The 17,786-nt window shown below is 35.4% G+C and overlaps 1 protein-coding gene across 4 annotated transcripts in view; it reads left to right on the top strand.

Annotated features, from left to right (window-relative positions):
• IFT88 (intraflagellar transport 88) overlaps positions 1-17,786 on the top strand; it is a 150,690-nt gene that overhangs the window by 64,643 nt on the left and 68,261 nt on the right. For all 4 annotated transcript variants that reach the window (XM_058276342.2, XM_058276343.1, XM_058276341.1 and 1 more), the window contains 3 exons: positions 5,715-5,801; positions 14,336-14,522; positions 15,949-16,057. In XM_058276342.2, the coding sequence (XP_058132325.1) occupies positions 5,715-5,801; positions 14,336-14,522; positions 15,949-16,057 (383 nt within the window). The remainder of the gene's footprint in view (positions 1-5,714; positions 5,802-14,335; positions 14,523-15,948; positions 16,058-17,786) is intronic.

Raw genomic sequence — 17,786 nt, 5'->3', positions numbered from 1 at the left:
CAATATATTAGAAAGTAAAAAGGTATTTATAGAATGATTCAGTAGTCATAATCATTTGTTTATTTTTTTTTTTCTGGAGGTACCAGGGATTGAACCCAGGACCTCATACATAGGAAGCAGAAACTTAACCACTGAGTTACACCCACTTTCCCATTTGTTAATTCTTAACTCTCTGTACAAGTCCTTCCTCTTGTTTGTTCATTCTCTCAATCTTAAAGGATATCTAGGAAACATCTGTTTTAACTTCTTCATGTTAAAAAGGGGTGTTCCCATTATGGGATAGAGGAACGAAACTGATTGTCATTCTTGGAGAGACTGGTACCTCTGAGTTTCAGGGCTTAACTGGCATAGGAACAATCTAGAGGCTTTAAGTCTCTGAAAAACAAACTTAATTGAAAATTATAAGTTTAAATAAAAGGAGTAGAAGTATTATGGTTAGATGACTTATAAATATGCTACATTGGGAAAAAAACTTTTTATACATTCTCAGATAGGACCTAGGGTATTCCATAGGGTTTTCAGGAATACTTTGCTTGAGTTATACCTATCCAAATGCTTTATATTTTTAAGGAACACATTTGTTTATTATGACACAAACTAAAAGTGGAGATTAAAAAATATTTCAATTCTTATTCAAAATGAAATGTATCTTATAAAACTTAAAGATTCAAAACATGAATGGCTTTATTAATAGCTATTGAAGTTGTATGAAGAATTAATGTGATAGCCTCTACAGAAGAATCAGTGTTATCAGCAATCAATTTTGAAGTAAGTTCAAAAACTTCTTAGCAATTTTATAGAAAATCCTTCAGGAGAGAAAGAGAATCTCATTAATGAGAATATAATATCTGAGGTTTTCTCTTCCAGAATTTACTTTGTGGAATTATAAACTGTTGGTCTAGAAACATCCAATGATTTGCTTTAAAATCATCAAAAAACCTTTTAAAAGAAAAACAACTTACTCATGTTGTAACCATGGCATATGAAATCTAGTAATTTAGAGTCTTCTGCTCTTAAAAAAAATGGAATCAACATGCTTAATGGTAAAAATATTGTCTCTCTCTTTAACTCTCTTCCTCTTCCGGAAACTCTAATTATACTGTGTTCCCATATGTCTCTTACATTGTTTACTGAGTTTTTCAGCCTTTTCCTTTGCTATGTTTTATTTCATCTGAAGTTTTTCTGGGGTCTTAGCCTTTAACACCTTGATAGCGGGGCTTACAAATATATTTTTTAGTATTTTATGTACATTTTCTAGATGTTCTCTGTAAGAAAATGGTCTGCTATAAACTATATATATTCAGAAGAAAAAATCCCAGGATTATTATATAAAGAGCAAAGTTGATTATGTCTCTTATGTAAAACTTTCACAGTCCCTCCCCCATCCCATAGTGCAGTGTAAACACCAACAGAATAAAACTTAATGTGACTCACAAGGCTCCACATTTATTACTGACCTTTGTTCCAGTTACCAATTCTCTCTTCAGCTGTATCTAATCTGCTTTTAAACCTGTCTATTGTGTTCTTAATTTCAGTTATTGTATATTTTAGTTCTAGAATTTCTGTTTTCTTTTTTATAAATTCTGATTCTCAAATGAAATTCTCATGATGTCATCTCTTTTCTTAAACATTTTAACCTGCCACTCTTGTTCTTTTCCCCACTCATACACTACAGACACACTGACATATTCCCGACTGTGCTTACCTGTGAACATCATGTGTGCTCTACTTAGAGTGCCCTTCCTCTATTACTCTGACTGGCAAACTCCTGCTTGTCTTTCAGGAATTCAGTTTGAATGTTATCTTATCAGTGAAGTGTTCATTGAGTTTCTAGCAGTTAGGTACTTTCTTGTAAGGTTTTTTTTTTTGTTTTTTTTTAAAAAAAGGTTTATTTATTTCCTCCCTCCCCCCGCCCCCATTGTTTTTGTGCTCACTGTCTGCTTTTTTTTTTAATTTTTATTTATTTATTTTTATTTCTCCCCCTCCCTCCCCAGTTGTCTGCTCTCTCTGTCCATTTGCTGTGTGTTCTTCTGTGGCCGCTTCTATCCTTATCAGTGGCATGGGGAATCTGTGTTTATTTTTGTTGCATAATCTTGTTGTGTCAGCTCTCCTTGTGTGTGGCACCATTCTTGGGCAGGCTGAACTTTCTTTCCTGCTGGGCGGCTTTCCTTATGGGGCATACTCCTTGCACATGGGTCTCCCCTACGCAGGAGACACCCCTGCATGGCACAGCACTCCTTGCGTGCATCAGCACTGTGCATGGGCCAGCTCCACACGGATCAAGGAGGCCTGGGGTTTGAACCGCAGACCTCCCATGTGATAGGCGGATGCCCTGTCCATTGGGCCAAGTCCACTTCCCCATTGTCTGCTTTCTGAGTCCATTTGTTGTGTGTTCTTCTGTGTCTGCTTGTGTTCTCTTTAGGCGGTACTGGGAACCAATCCTGGGACCTTCTGGAATGGGAGAGAAGTGCTCAATCTCTTACCCCACCTCAGCTCCCTGGCCTGCTGCATCTTGTATTGTCTGTCCTCTGTGTCTCTTTTTGTTGCATCATCTTGCTGCGGCAGCACTCCATTGACGGCTCTCATTCCTGCGCAGGCCAGCACTCCACATGGGCCAGCTTGTAGCTAAGGCCAGCTTGCTGTGCAGGCTAGCTTGCCTTCTCTAGGAGGACCCAGGAATTGAAGCCTGGACCGCCTATATTGTAGATGGGAGCCCAGTCGCTTGAGCCACACCGCTTCCCATATGTGTTTTTATAGCACTTTTTAAACACTCTTCATATTATAATTTTTATAACTTCAAGAATATTGAATTCTTCATAGAATGGATACCATGTTTTTCTTTATTTTTTGTACCTATAGTAGTAGCAGCAGTAATAATACTAACAATAATAACTAAATTTATTGAGTGCTTTTACTTTGTTCCAGGTACTGTTTTAAAGACTTGAGTACATTATTATTATTATTATTTATCACATAGGTATTGTTTCTGTACCTACAGAATCACCCAGAGCACTTACTAAAACCGAGATTACTGGGCCTCACCTCCAGAGTTTCTGATTCTAGAACTGGACAAGAGCCTGAGACTTTGCATTTCTAGCAAGTTTCTAAGTGATGGCTAATACTGCTGGTCCAGGCACCAAACTTTGAAATTCTATGCTTTACTCCCTTCCTATAAAGTGTAGCTCCTCCATGTAAATGGTAGTTATCAAACATAAGTTTTATTTCTTCTTATATTTTGTTTTTTCCTCTTTATGTGTACCAAATAATTTCCTCTTTATGTTTACCGTATATGTGGTAAAACTATAGTCATAACTTTAAAATAAGTTCAATGTCTAAAATAAAAATTTTTGTTTTGGTGTTAAAGATCTTTAAGATATTAATACACATTTAGAATGACAAATCATTTTAAGATACTTTGAAACTTTACAAAAATTGAAATGGGGAAATACATAGATATTAGGAAGGAAGGGTTTTAAAATTGTGGACTTTCTCTTTCTATGAAAGGAAAATGCTCCTTTGGAAAACTTATTGAGTACATTGTGCCAAGCACTTTTTTAGATACTAGGGCTATGTTGGTGAGGAAAGCAGACAAATATCTCTGCCCTCCTGAAACTTATAGTCTAACGAAAATGTTGAATTTTTGGATGGATCTTTCAATTAAGGTTGCCAGTGACTCCTTTTAGAAATAAAATAGTAAGAATTTAATGAAAATGACATTGTACAAATGAAATTACTTTAAACTATTCTAATACAGCTTTATGCTTGGTAACTTTAATGTATTATTGTTTCAAGATTAACTTCATATACAAGGGTTTTAAGTTTCAAATCTCCAAATCGAGCATTTCTTCTTTAGTAGGATTTTTACAGAATTCAAAAAAAACTGAAAATTGATGCATTTGTAGCTGTAGACTCTAGTTTCATAGATAGGTTCTAGTAAATTTAACAGGTTCTTAAAGACTGATAGTATACTGTTCATTTAACAAATATTTTATGAAATGAGCACCCACTCAATCTGCTATTAGGAGAAGGCAGGAAAGATACAGAAGATGAATGAGCCATTTACCTTGGTAAACAAATATGGAGTTCATCGGAGAGGTTTGGGCATAGATTTTTTAAATGGAATTTTTTTCAACATAAAGTATGTATAAGACCATGTAGGTAATATATGGAGGAAAAGAGCCCTAGAGTCAAATTTTGCCAGACTCCATAATTGAGAAATCTGCTAACAAAACAGAAAAGCAAGCCAAAGAGGAAGACAACCTTGAGATGTAGTGCCGCAGCAATCCAGATAGTGTGTTTCAAGGAGGGAATATTAGAATTTGTTCATTGCCACTGAGAACTTGAATAACAGGGAAATGGAAAAACATCTGTTGGCATTGGCAGCATGGAGATCCTTGGCAACCTTGACAAGAGAAGCGTTAGTGCATTATTTGGGAGAGAAACCAAATTGAAGTGACTTGAGGAGTGCCTGGCAGATAGGATAGTAGAAACAAGGCCTATATAGGTAACTCTTGAGAAGCCTGACTGTGAAAGAGAGAAGAAAGATCAGCAGTGGTTGGCAGGGGACGAGCAGGTAAAGAGAAGTGTTTATAAAGGATAGGGAATGCAAAGACAAGTTTATTTTCATTTTATTTTTGGTTCCAGGGCTGGGGATTGAACCCGGCACCTAGTATGTGGGAAGCCAGCACTCAGCCACTGAGCCACATAGGCTTTCTGAGTTGGTTTTTTTGTTTGTTTGCTTTTTGTGTTTTTTGTTTTTAGGAGGCACTGGAGACTGAACCAGGAACCTCCATGTGGGAAGTGAATGCTCAATCACTTGAGCCACATCCGGTCCCCAAAGACATGTTTTTATTTTTAGAAGGAGTGCCTGGCGTGCAGATGTGGCTCAAGCAGTCGAGCACCCATCTCCCAAATGGGAAGTCCTGGGTTCATTTCCAGTGCCTCCTGAGAAAACAAAAACAAATGACAAGCAAAACAAATGATAAAACAACTCAAGGAAGTTGATGTGGCTTGGTGGTAGAGCACCAGCTTCCCACATGCAAGGTCCCAGGTTCAGTCCCAGCCCCCCATACCTCAAAAAAAAGTAAAAGAAGGAGTGCCTGTTTTAGAAGGAGTTCTTGGTAATATAGAAGAGCTGAAGGTGATTCAGAGAAAACAAGAAAGGAAGGGATGCGGAGCAAACAAGAAAGGATTGGCCTATTGTCAGGGAAGAACACCTTTATTGAATGAGGAAAGTGGAGAAGGTGAGTGCAGATGAGGTAGATTTTTGAATCTCCTAAGGGTCAGGCTATATATATTTTTTTCACTTAGTCCTCAAAGCAATTTTGCAAAAAAGCTATTAATAGCTTCATTTTTCAGGTGAAAAATCAGATATTGAGAGAGAACAAATAACTTATTCTAGATCTATCATTAAAGCTCAATCTTTTGACTGAATCATATTGTTTCCCCAAAAGTTCATTGCAGGTATATAAGTTTAGACTTTATATTTTAAAAATCTAATTAGCATTTACTGTTCTTGGAAGAATTTATAATCGAGTGCTTTCTTGTGAAGCATGTATCAGGGTAGTAAAAGCCTAATGTAAATATACATTGTTACTGTGTATCATAAGTAAAATATTTACTATATCGTGTCTATATTTTCTCAAAGAATAATTTGAAAACTGTCATTCTACAATGCTAATAATGTTAATAACTTTCGGATGCTTCATTTCTAGGCTGTAGAGACCTTAAAAATGTTTGAAAAAAAGGACAGTAGAGTAAAAAGCGCAGCTGCAACCAACCTTTCATTCTTGTATTATTTGGTAAGTATTGTTTTTTACAACTAATAGTTGATTGTGGGGTATTCTTTTTTTATTGAAATGTAATACACATAACATAAAGTAAACCATTTTGAAGTCAACAATTCAGTGATATTTAATACATTCACAATGTTGTACAACCACTACTTCTATGTAGTCCCAAAACATTTTCATCACCCCCAAATTGATCCCCATACCCACTGCTAATCTGCCTCCCCTCAAGCTCTGGCAATTGCCAGTTTGCTTTCTGTATCTATGGATTTACCTATTCTGGATATTTCATATAAATGGAATCATATAATATGTGACCCTTTCTGCCTTACTTCTATTATTTAGCATAATGTTTTTAAGATTCATCCAATTTGTAACATATATGGTACTTTATTACTTTTTATAGCTGAATAATACTCTCTTTCATGTATTTACCACAATTTGTTCTTAGACACTTGAATTGTTTCCACTTTTTAGCTATTACGAATCATACTGCTATGAACATTAGTGTACAAATATCTGCTTGAGTCCCTGCTTTTAGTTCTTTTGGGTTATGTCTACTAGTAGAGTTACTAGTCATACGGTAAATCTGTTTAACTTTTTGAGGAACCACCAAACTGGTTTTACAAAAGCAGCTGAACCATTTTGCTTTCCTACCAGCAATGCACCGGATTCATCTCTTCACATCCTCCCCAACACTCATTTTCCGTTTTTGTTTTTGTTTTAATTAAAACCATCCTAGTGAGTGTGAAGTAGTATCTCACTGTTGTTTCAATCTGCATTTTTCTGATAACTGTTGATGTTGGGCACCTCTTCCTGTAGGTGTTGGCTGTTTATCGTTTTTGAAGAAATCTCTGTTCAAGTTTTTTGCCCATTTTTTAGTTGAGTTTGGTATTTTTTTGTTAAGTTGAAAACTAATTCTTCATATATTTTTGGTATTAGGCCTTTATCAGATACATGATTTGCAACTGTTTTCTTCCATTCTGTAGGTTGTGTCTTTACTTACTTGGCATTGTCCTTTTGGTATGCAAACATTTTTAATTTTGGTGAAGTCCACTTTATAAGTCGTATCTTTTGTTGATCATGCTTTTGGTGTCATAACTGATAATCCATTGACAAATTCAAAATTTACCTCCTATGTTTTCTAAGAGTTTTGTGATTTTTATCTCTTATATTTAAGTTGTTAATCAATGTATTAGTCAGGGTTCTCTAGGAAAACACAACTGATAGGAGATATCTGTAAATATTATGGGACTTTTATAGGAATTGTCTCATGTGATGGGAATGCATGAGTCCAAATTCTGCTGGGCAGGCTGCAAGCCAGGAACTCTGATGAAGGTCCTAGATGAATTTTCTAGTGGAAGTTTGCTAACTGAAGTAGATATGCAAATTCTCTCTTCTGACTGCTGAAGTTATCACTCTTCCTTTTAGAGCCTTCAACTATTTGGATGAGATATCTCTCATTGTTGAAGGTAATCTCCTCAGCTGATTATACATGTAATCATTCATAGATGCAATAGACGTACTGATAAATTAAGTTCATGAAATGTTGTCATGGTAACAATCAGTCCAATGCTTGCTTAACCAAGCAATTGACCACCATGACCTGACCAAGTTGACACATGGACCTAACTATCACAATACACTGACACAGAGGAGAGAATACCATGTGACAACTGAGGTAGAGAGTGAAGCCCAAGGACTTCCAGCAAACCACCAGAAGGTAGAAAGAGGCAAAGAAGGATTCACCCATACAGATTTCAACTTCTAGCTCCCAGAACTGCCACCTTTAAGCTTCCTGGACAAGATATCTCCCCATATATGGAGATGGCAAGCCCTAAACAACTCCCCGTTTTAAGGGTTCTCAAGAGAAACGGAATTACAGAATATTTGTAAATATTAGGAGATTTATTATGGATGTTGGCTCATATGACCATGGAGACTGGCAAATCCAAATTCCATAGGCCAGACTGTAAATCAGAGACTCAAATGAGTTCCCCAGGAGAAGTTACAAGTTGGGAACTCCAATGGAGATGAAATGAATTCCCCGGAGAAGCTGTATCTCTCAAGTAAAGATCCTGATATCTCATGAAAGTTTCATCACTGAATTTCAAGTGCTCTCATTTAGTACTGAATGCTTCCATCAAATATTAACTATTTCACTTGCTACTAACTGGCCTGCATCCAGTATCCACTTGACTACTAAGGAGAAGAGTTAGTAAAAAGCATTAACTAGCTCACAGATACCTTTTCATGTGTCCCTAATTTTGGATAAAACACAGTGGCTTCTTAAGATGAGAAGAATTGATTTTTAAGCTTAGTAATTACAGCACTTCATGGCCCAGGTCCAGCTTTCTAGAAAAACTCTCATATTCTCTTTGTTCCTTTGGAAATCATCAACTGTCTAAACCACCCATTGAAGTTTCCTGTGGCCTTTGGAGTACTACCTCTTTCATGTTCTTATCACTTGAATATGAAATAGCCTATTCTTTAATTGCAGACCAGTTGTTTTGTTAGTCCTAGGAAAAAAACTTTTTTTTTAAAAACAATTATATGTATGAAACAAAATAAAATAAAATATGATATGACATGATAAAAAAAAAAACAATACACTGATGTGAGTTCATTTGTATATGGTGTGAGGTAGAGATCCAACTTCATTTTCTTACATTATGTGATATTTTTATAATATTAAATTTCTAACAAAGGATCACGCCTGGTGGAATGTCCTAAAGAAAACTAGTGGAGGACACGTATGGAGTGAGATTTATAGAGGTTTCTTATCATGACAAGTGCTGGGCCAGGTGCTGGGTTTGCAAAGGTGAGTGAGAGTAATAACTCTGAAGGAAAAGGAAAGGAGAAAAATTGTGCTTCTAAGCATAACATCATAGAATTATAGAGCTTTAGAGCTGGAAGCTAAGCTACAGATGCATTTCAATTCCTTCATTTTAGTAATTACTAAACTAATGTCTTAGGTTAAATGACTTATATTAGGTTACATGTATGATACATTTTCATTGAGCATCTAATAGATGACACTAATTGGGAATAATGAAAGTCTAAAATCTCCCTAAAAGGGAGCTTTCTTAATTTGGAACAAAGGAGACAATTGGATGGATATAAAAGAAAGAAAGAAGAAAAAGTGAAGGAAAGAAAATCCAAAGTAATGGAAAATAAATTAATGTAGATAATAAATGCTTCAGCAATTCACAGCTGTCAGAAAACATTTAAATTTAAGCCTTTCAGGAAAGGTTTCACAGTGAAAATCCATTTTGAAGGTCAGACACAGGTAAGAGAGAAAGGGGCAATTTATGAGGAGACAAATGAAATAAAAGCACAGAGGCAAGAAAGCAGTGGAAGGGAAATGTACATTTTTAAAAATCCCTGTGTTTTGTTAAACTGTGTTTCCAGTCTCTCTAGGGTGCTTCTGATATTTCTGCGACTGGGAATCATTGCCATGCTGAGTTGCCATGACAAGTAGAAAGGGGCTCCATTCCTTTTATGTTTTAAGATGAAAAAAGAGACCAAAACCACTAGTTGAAGAATGACTCCAGTGTTTTAAACCTACTGCAAGGAGAGTGGTGCCAACTACATGTCCAGAAGGGGGTGTGATTAGTGAGGAGAGAGGCTGAGTTTGTTTTTAAATATGAAAAAAAAAATGTTTTAGTAGTGATGGTGATGTATGCCAAAGGACATGTCCAGGAGGCATGTAGAACTGATCTCAGAAGAGAAATCAGACTGGTGATACAGATTTGGTGATCACCTTTGTAGAGGTTAAAGCTTTGAAAGTAAATGATATCTCCAGGGGTGAGAAAATAGCACAGAACTAAGAACTAACTTTGGGACATAAATACATCATACAGGCAAGAGTTAAAATCAGACCAAGAAGTCAGGTAGGAAAGGAGCCAATACAGTATGATGTCTTTGAAGAAAAGGAAAGGGGAAGAGAAGTCTGTAGTTTTGAAACCAGATGGGCAGACAAGAAAGTGAAGACTCAGAAAAGATAATTGTTGTAGGTAAGAAAGCAGGTTCTGATTATCTGCAGGAAGTTTACTGAAGAATGTTCTTTTGATTTACCCCTCTGGAGACTAAGCAAAGGGAAAGATTGGTCTGTGATACAGTAACTGCAAGGCCTTAGCTATCCTGTAGGAAGTTCTGCAGCTGTGAAGATGCTTAAGCATTGTCCTCAATTGGGGTGATGGTGCTGGTTCTTTATACCCCTATATCAACCACATTCTTCCCATGAGACTCTAAGAACCTCATCCCGTCTTAGCACAGGCTCAAAGGCCAAGATCTGCATCTGGTTGGATAAAGATGAGGCTTTCTTAGGTGCATTTCTCCTGATCCAGAGTTTGTGAACTAAAAAGACAAGTTATCTGTTCCTCATGTATTCAACATACTGGGAGAGATAGGAACAGAAGAACTGTAATAGATACTTCTGTTAAAAATGGGAGGAGTGGGAGGCACATAGCAGTCAGTGGACCTTAGCAGTTCTGAAATCCAGCTAGGCATGTGTGGTTAAGGACTCCTAGTCTGGGAAAAGGGAATGTTTCTTGATTAGGACTCAGTTCTGCTTGCTGGGAGTACACCCCTAATTCTTCATTCTCTGGGGCTCTTGGATCTGACTTCTGAGTAGGCCCTCCTGTTACTTAATATATAGCCAGTATTTACAGCTGAGTAATTATCTCAGACTGCTTCTTGCTTGCATAGAAATTCCATATAGCCTTAGGAATTCTCCTGTTTACATGGATAAAAATGTCCCCTCTTTTCTAGCAAAGTTTCCTTAGGGTCTCAGGCACTGCACTGTATGTACTATGCCCAGCAATCCCTTGCCCCAGGTAGCCTGTTCTGCAGGCAGGTTCTTTTACTGTGAAGTTATAGGACCACAAGCCTGCAATAAATATGCTGGTTTAGTTCCACATGACACCACCAGACAGACTAGATCAGGCTTATATGTTCCCAGTATATATAGTTGGGCTACTCTGTCTCCTCTAAAACTAGGACCAGGGACCTGCATTTGGGGTACTTGCATTATAGTGCATCAATGGAGAGAAAAAGGCAAGCAGGACATTACAGTATAAACCTAAGAATGAATCTCCAGCTTAACCCAGGCTCTAAGCACCAGAATCAGCACATTATCTATTCTTGTATGAACAGCCAGACCTCAAATGTACCTTATTTCCTCTTCTCAAGCCTGAAATAAATTATAGTTTTAAGCCACAGTTTAAAAAAAATTTTTTTTAAATATGCCCAAAGAGCTAAAAGAAAACTTAGACAAAGAACTAAAGGAAATCAAGAAAATGGTAGATGAATACAAAGTTCTCTTCATCAGTAGAGATAGATGAAAATTATGAAAAAGAGCCACAGTAACAGAAATTTAAAATTCCCCAGAGAGGTTCAATAGTAAAGTGGAGCTGGCAGAAGAAAGAATTAGTGAACTTGAAGATAAGACAATTGAAATAATCCAGCAGAAGGAAAAAAGAATGAAGAAAAGTAAACAGAGCCTGAGGAATCTTAAAATGTTGAAAGCAAAAAATTGCCAATCAAGAATGCTAGATCCAACAAAACTGTCTTTGAAAAGTGAGGGTGAGATGAATACATTCACAGATAAACAAAAGCTGAGGGATTTCATCATCACTAGACTGGCCCTATAAGAAAAGCTAAAGAGAGTTCTGGAGGTTGAAAGAAGAAGACAATAGTTGATTAATCTAAGCTGCCTGAAGAAATTAAAATCTCCAATAAGGGTAACACCATGGATAAATATCAATGTCAGTGCTATTGTATTTTTGGTTTGTAACTCCACTTTTTACTTCCTGCAAGACCTAAAAAGCAAATGCATAAAATGGAATGATAAAATGAATGGTTTTGGGCTCCTAATATATAAGCGTGCAATTTGTGACAAGAACTACATACATGTGGGCAAGAGGGTAGATAGGTATGAGAACATTGTTTGTATATACTATTGTAGTTAAGTTGGTATCAAAGCACATGAGATCGTTATAGGTTTAGGATGTTAAATTTAATCCTGTTGGTAACTAAAAAGAAAGTATTGGAGAATATGCAAGCTCATACAGACAGAATGTACAGTATATGTTGCAAGGGGCTTGATAGCTGTATTTGGTGGGATTACATAAGTGAAAATCCCTGCTTTATGAAAGGTGCATGGCAGTGTTAAATGTTCAAGGAGAATGGTGTATGCAACCTACACTCAAGTTTTCAGAAAATGGGTTGATAGGTAGATATATAAATACATGTAAAAATATATATTATATAGATAAAGAATGATATGGTAAATGTAGGAAAATGTTAAAATTGGTGGATCTGGTTACCTAGGGAATAGGGGTATGTTGAAGTTCTCTGTATGGAGTTTGTAGTATTTTTGTAACTGTCCTGTAAGTCTGAAAGGATTTCAAAATAAAAAAACAAAAAAAGAAAATAGTTTCTTAGAACTTCTTTTACTGAGAAATATGGTAGGCACTACCTTAAGTCTTTCTGAGATGTTTGTAAAGGGTATTACAGCCACACTCTTGAATTAATCTTCACCTTGCAACCATTTTTCATTTTGAAAATCTTTTGCTGCCAGAAGAGACTGGATAAATAAAATAGTTATATTTTCCAACCCAGCAAGTCCTAGTTCTTCTATTTTCCTCTATATTCTGTGTGCAAACTGAACAGTTCTCTCTTTAGCTCATCTCTCTCTTCCTGTACCTTATCACACACAGTTAAAATAAGCTAATTGGCACATTCAACATCTTGCATAGAAATCTCCTTACCAGATTTACAAATTCATTCATACATTTTCTATCTTCCAAGTTACTGTAGATGCCAGTTGTGCCAATCATTTCACTACTCCAGGACCCACATTGCCCTTATCTAGCCTCCAGTCACAATTCCCTGCAGCCTTTCCAGCCTCTAGTCTTGATTCATATCTCTCCAGTCTCCAATAGTAATCCCTTGCTGCTTTTGTAAATTCTACCTCCTGCCTGCTCTAAAAAACGATGCTATATGTTATAGTCTTTTTATGAGATGAGCACCCCACTTCTAGGTACCAATTTTTGCATCAAAGTTCAATCAAGTGTCCACACAAAAACTTATACATGAATGTTCATAGCAGCATTCATTATTCACAAAAGCTAAAAGGTGGAAACAACCCAAATGTCCATCAACAGATGAATGGATAAGAAAAATGTGGTATATTCACACAATGAAATATTATTTAGCCAAAATATAATGAAATTCTGATACATGCTACCACGTGGATAAAGCTTGAGAACATTATGCTAAGTGAAAGAAACCATCCATAAAAAGAGAAATAATATGAGATTCCACTTATATATCTAGAATAAGCAAATTCGTAGAGACAGAAAGTAGATTAGTGATGGCAAGGAGCTTGGAAAGAAGGAAGTGGAAAGTGACTGCTAATGGGTATGGGTTTCTATTTGGGGTGATGAATTGTTCTGGAATTAGATAGTACTGATGTTTGCACAACTCTGTATATATGCCAAAAACTATCAAAGAGTGAATTTTAGGCTATGTAAATTGTATCTCAAATTTAGAAAAGTTCAATGGGAAATAGTCACTTTGAGTGTTATGGGAGAAGAGATAAAGGCATTAGCTCTTAGACAATTGTGGGAGGAGCTATGGAAGTAAAGGTTGGAGTATCTGAGGAGTCGCCAGTCAATCTGAGAGGTCAAGTGTGTCTGGCTATCAAAGGGAGACTGTGGAGAGGTCTCTGGGAAGCTGTAACCTCCGTCTAAGCAACCTCCTTTGTGGGCCCACGACCAAGCACGGGTCATGGGTCTGAGTTGTCCAGTTGGGGGCAAGAACTAGAAGAGGAGCGGAGGTGAATGTGGACTATGTAGAGCCCTCAGGGCACTTCTGCATCAGTTCCTGCATCTGATTACATGAAAAGACCTTCCAAGAGACAAGGCTCCTGCTTCACTTCTGCTCTCCATATTGCAGAGAAGCCCCTCTTCAGGCCAGCTCTGAATAAGAGCCTCCAGAGAAGGGGATTCTAGGAAATGTAGTTGTAGTTTCCCCAAGTTGACATGGCACAAACCCAACAAACTTGAGGGAGAAGTTATTTGTAGCTCCAGTGGATGATGGCAATGTCCTGTGTCAAGAATTTGGCAGTAGAGAGGGAGAGCTAGAAAGATTGCTAAAAATAGAAAGACCTAGTATGTGACTCATCCAATTTGATAGAAGGCATAAAGGATAGTAATGTCTTTATAGATATTTCAGTGTTTTTGGCTTTAGAAGGATAGAGCTACGGTAAATAATATCATGGAATTTGGGCATTGAAGTAGGACCACCTACATATAAATATTGTTATTCCAACCATGAGATAGTAGAGAAGTCAGTAGGAAACCTGGATAGTTGAGTTTGAAAATTAAGAAAAGCTTTGTAAAATAAGTTATTAAGACCAAGATATGTAAAATAGTTTGTTTCTGTTTATCATGTCTGTAATCTCAGAATAGTCAGAAAAGACTAGATTTAGATATTTGATAATATTCAAATAATTTGCATATAATTTATACTTTATTTAGGAAAATGAATTTGCACAAGCCAGCAGCTATGCAGATTTAGCTGTGAACTCTGATAGGTATAATCCATCAGCTCTTACTAATAAAGGGAATACAGTTTTTGCAAATGGTGATTATGAGAAGGCAGCTGAATTCTATAAGGAGGCTCTGAGAAATGATTCTTCTTGTACTGAAGCACTTTATAATATTGGTAAGTGAAACACAGTGAAAATTTATCTTTTTTTGCCCATGCCAGTGGTTTCTTAAAGTGCTCCAACTGATTAGGAAGAGGAGTTGACTTCCTTCTAACAAAAAGTTGAAAAGGCCTCTCAGATTATAAATATTTTAAATGGCATTAATGATTCTATGTTGCTGTATTGCCCTTCAAAAATACTTTTTCACTATCTGTTTCTACCAGTGTATGACACCGACCTACTGATTTCCAAATTCTGCTGATAGTCAATATTATTGATTCTTTTCAGTTTATACCAAACTGATAGGTGAAAGTAAAGCTAATTTTCTTCCTTTTTAATTATGAGCAATAATTATGAGCAAACATATTTAAAAAGTGCTCTTGAAAAATCCTACCACCCAGATTTAATACCTTTTAACATTTTGCCATATTTCTTTCAGACTGTGTTTTTAATAAGCAGAATGTTACAAGAGTTAAAGGCTCACCCCATTCCAATCCCTTCTCTTCCCTTCTCCTAAGAGGTGACCTGAAATAGCTCATGTTAGTGTGATATTACAAACACATATTAAAGACAAATTGTTTCCTATTTCCTGGGTTATTAATGAAGCTTATTTTGAAACTTCTTTTTCTTCTCTACATGGCCTTTTTTGCTTTTTATTTATTTTTGCTTGTTTGTTTTCTTCTGTATTTTTCATGTTATGATCTTCCCTTTCCAACTCAAATATAATTACGTATTTATTCTCTTTATAACTTTTAAATACTTTTTTCCTAGTCCATTGCTTGACTCTTAACTTTGTTTATAATTTCTTTTATCAATCAGATTTTCAGTATAGATACAGTTGTGTCTTTTTTTCTTTCACAGCTTCATTTGTTTATTGTTTTAGGAACCCCTTTCCTACCCCAAAATTATAAAATAATTTTCCTGTATATTCATAATTTTAAAAAATATTTTTTACAAACACTCCTTTCTCTGTTTCATACTCCGATAGCTTTGTTTTTTTCTATTTAAATAAATTTTGAATTTGTTTTACAAAATAGAAATCTAATTGTTTTTATTCGTGTAGTGAGTTGTTCTGGTACCATTTACTGATGAGTCCGACCTTCCTTTTCATGATTTTAAATGCCCATTAACTAAATTCCATAACTGAGTCAAATTCCAAACTATATGTTCTGTTCTGTTAATCTGTTTGTCCTTTCCTGCCCCAATACCACACTTAAGAAATTCCTGAAGCTTTATGGCATATTTTAGTAGCTGCCAAGGAACTTCCCTCATCCCTCCACCCTCACGTTGCTCTTTTAAAAAAATTTCTCATTTCATCTTCATTTTCTCTTTTAGATGAATATCTACATATATTTATAGATTTATTCTGGTAAACTTTGAGTAAATTAGTTACTGCCAATAATAATGCTTATAGCTTTTCTTTTTCTTTTTCTTTTCTTTAAGGCCTCACCTATAAGAAGCTAAACCGGCTAGATGAGGCTTTGGATTGTTTCCTGAAACTTCATGCAATCCTACGAAACAGTGCCCAAGTTCTTTACCAGATAGCAAATGTGTATCTTATCTGAAAAACTTAAGGACAGTTATTAATTCACTTGATGAATGTGTACTGATTATTTAAGTAGGTTTAATGGAGTAACTGATGAGGATAATATTTTAAAAATGTAATAGCAGATTAATATGTGATGAAAATGTTATTTGAGTGTTTGTTTCCAAAGATTATTCACATTATAAGAGGAATTAATTGAAGGTTATACTTATTTATTTTTTAAATAATAGTTGAAGTAATTGAGTATAACATTTTGGATCCATAAGCTATTCCTTGAGTTATTCATTGAAAGTAAATGAGATACTTTAGAACATTGCATTATTCTGAGGCTTTTAGGGTATCTTTGAAGCAGTAATTTACTAATTAAAAGAAAAATATTTTTCATTACTGATTAGTACTGGTGATTGACTTTGGATAATTTATCTTGTTCTAGCTGACATGTAATTATAGTGAATATAATTACCCAAAGATCTTTACCCTCCAAAATTATTTAACAGTTTATATGAATTCACTCATTCATTCTATTCCTTCAGCCGACGTTTACTGAATGTCTCCTATATGTGTTCTTCCTATATGCCAGTATTATGGTAAGGTGTCTGGGAAATATAGAAATACAACACATTACTCTTATGTCAGTTTCCTTTGCAACTGTTAGCTTTCTTTAATTTTTGTTTTTTCTCTTTTTTCTCCCTGCCCTTGGGTAGAAAAGCAGAAATTTATTATTGCTTTTAATACCTTTCAGACTATTTGAAAAACACTTTTGATTTCTCTCCTTATTTTAATGAGCTTTGACAACAACCTTGGAGAAGGATTAAATCTTATGTAGTTTTTTGAGTTATTTTGTTGATATTATTTTATACAAATATGTTTCAGTAAAGTATATTATGATGCATACCATTCTTAGTTTAAGTACTTTTGGTAGAGTAGATTTTAAAGAATTTATTTGAAAACTTAGTTTTAAAGCATATGACCTCATAGATACTTCTTTTAACATTTTGTTTTATTTTATGTATTTAATTTTTCTGAAACTGCCAGTATCATGACCTGATACTGCACAGTTCATGATCAATTTGGATCCACTCAAACAATTCACATGTTAAAGTCTGTTTAAATATCTTTCTTTATTTTTATACTTTCTTGAGGAATAAGAGTTGTTATCATTAAAAGCAGAAGACCCTCCTTTTGGTAAAACTTTAGACTGGAATGTTTTTGTTTGATTCAAACATCAAATATAAAAATAAGTAGTAAGTAATCGATAAATATTGGTGTGAATAAATCATTTGACAGTGTACAGAGGAATTATTAGGTATATACTAAAGCAAAGATATAAAAAAGATCTCCCTATCCTCAGGTTTATAATCTAATTAGGGAAAACTCACAGGAAAAATTCATGAAAACCATTCCCTTAATTTGCTGAGCTTGTTGAGAGAAAGAATGATTGAAGACAACATTCAGGAATTTTTACTAAAGGCAAACTTTGGATGATGCTTTGAATTAAAATGACAAAATGAATTTTCCTAGAAATCTGGGAGTGTTCTTAGTGGATAGAAATGAAGGAAAAGGAAAAGCATGGTGACATGTATAGGGAACAAGAGTGTTAAATAAATTACTACTCCATTTTCTGTCCCCACTTGTGAAGAAATCCAATGTAAACAGTGTTAGTACATTACTGTAGACTAAGAAATATTTTTATTACAGTGTTGTTTTTTAGCTTTGCTTATTAATGAATGAATTT

This window comes from Dasypus novemcinctus, chromosome 15 (genome assembly GCF_030445035.2).
Source record: "Dasypus novemcinctus isolate mDasNov1 chromosome 15, mDasNov1.1.hap2, whole genome shotgun sequence".
Lineage (NCBI taxonomy): Eukaryota > Metazoa > Chordata > Mammalia > Cingulata > Dasypodidae > Dasypus > Dasypus novemcinctus.
This window is presented reverse-complemented; position numbering and strand designations above follow the sequence as displayed.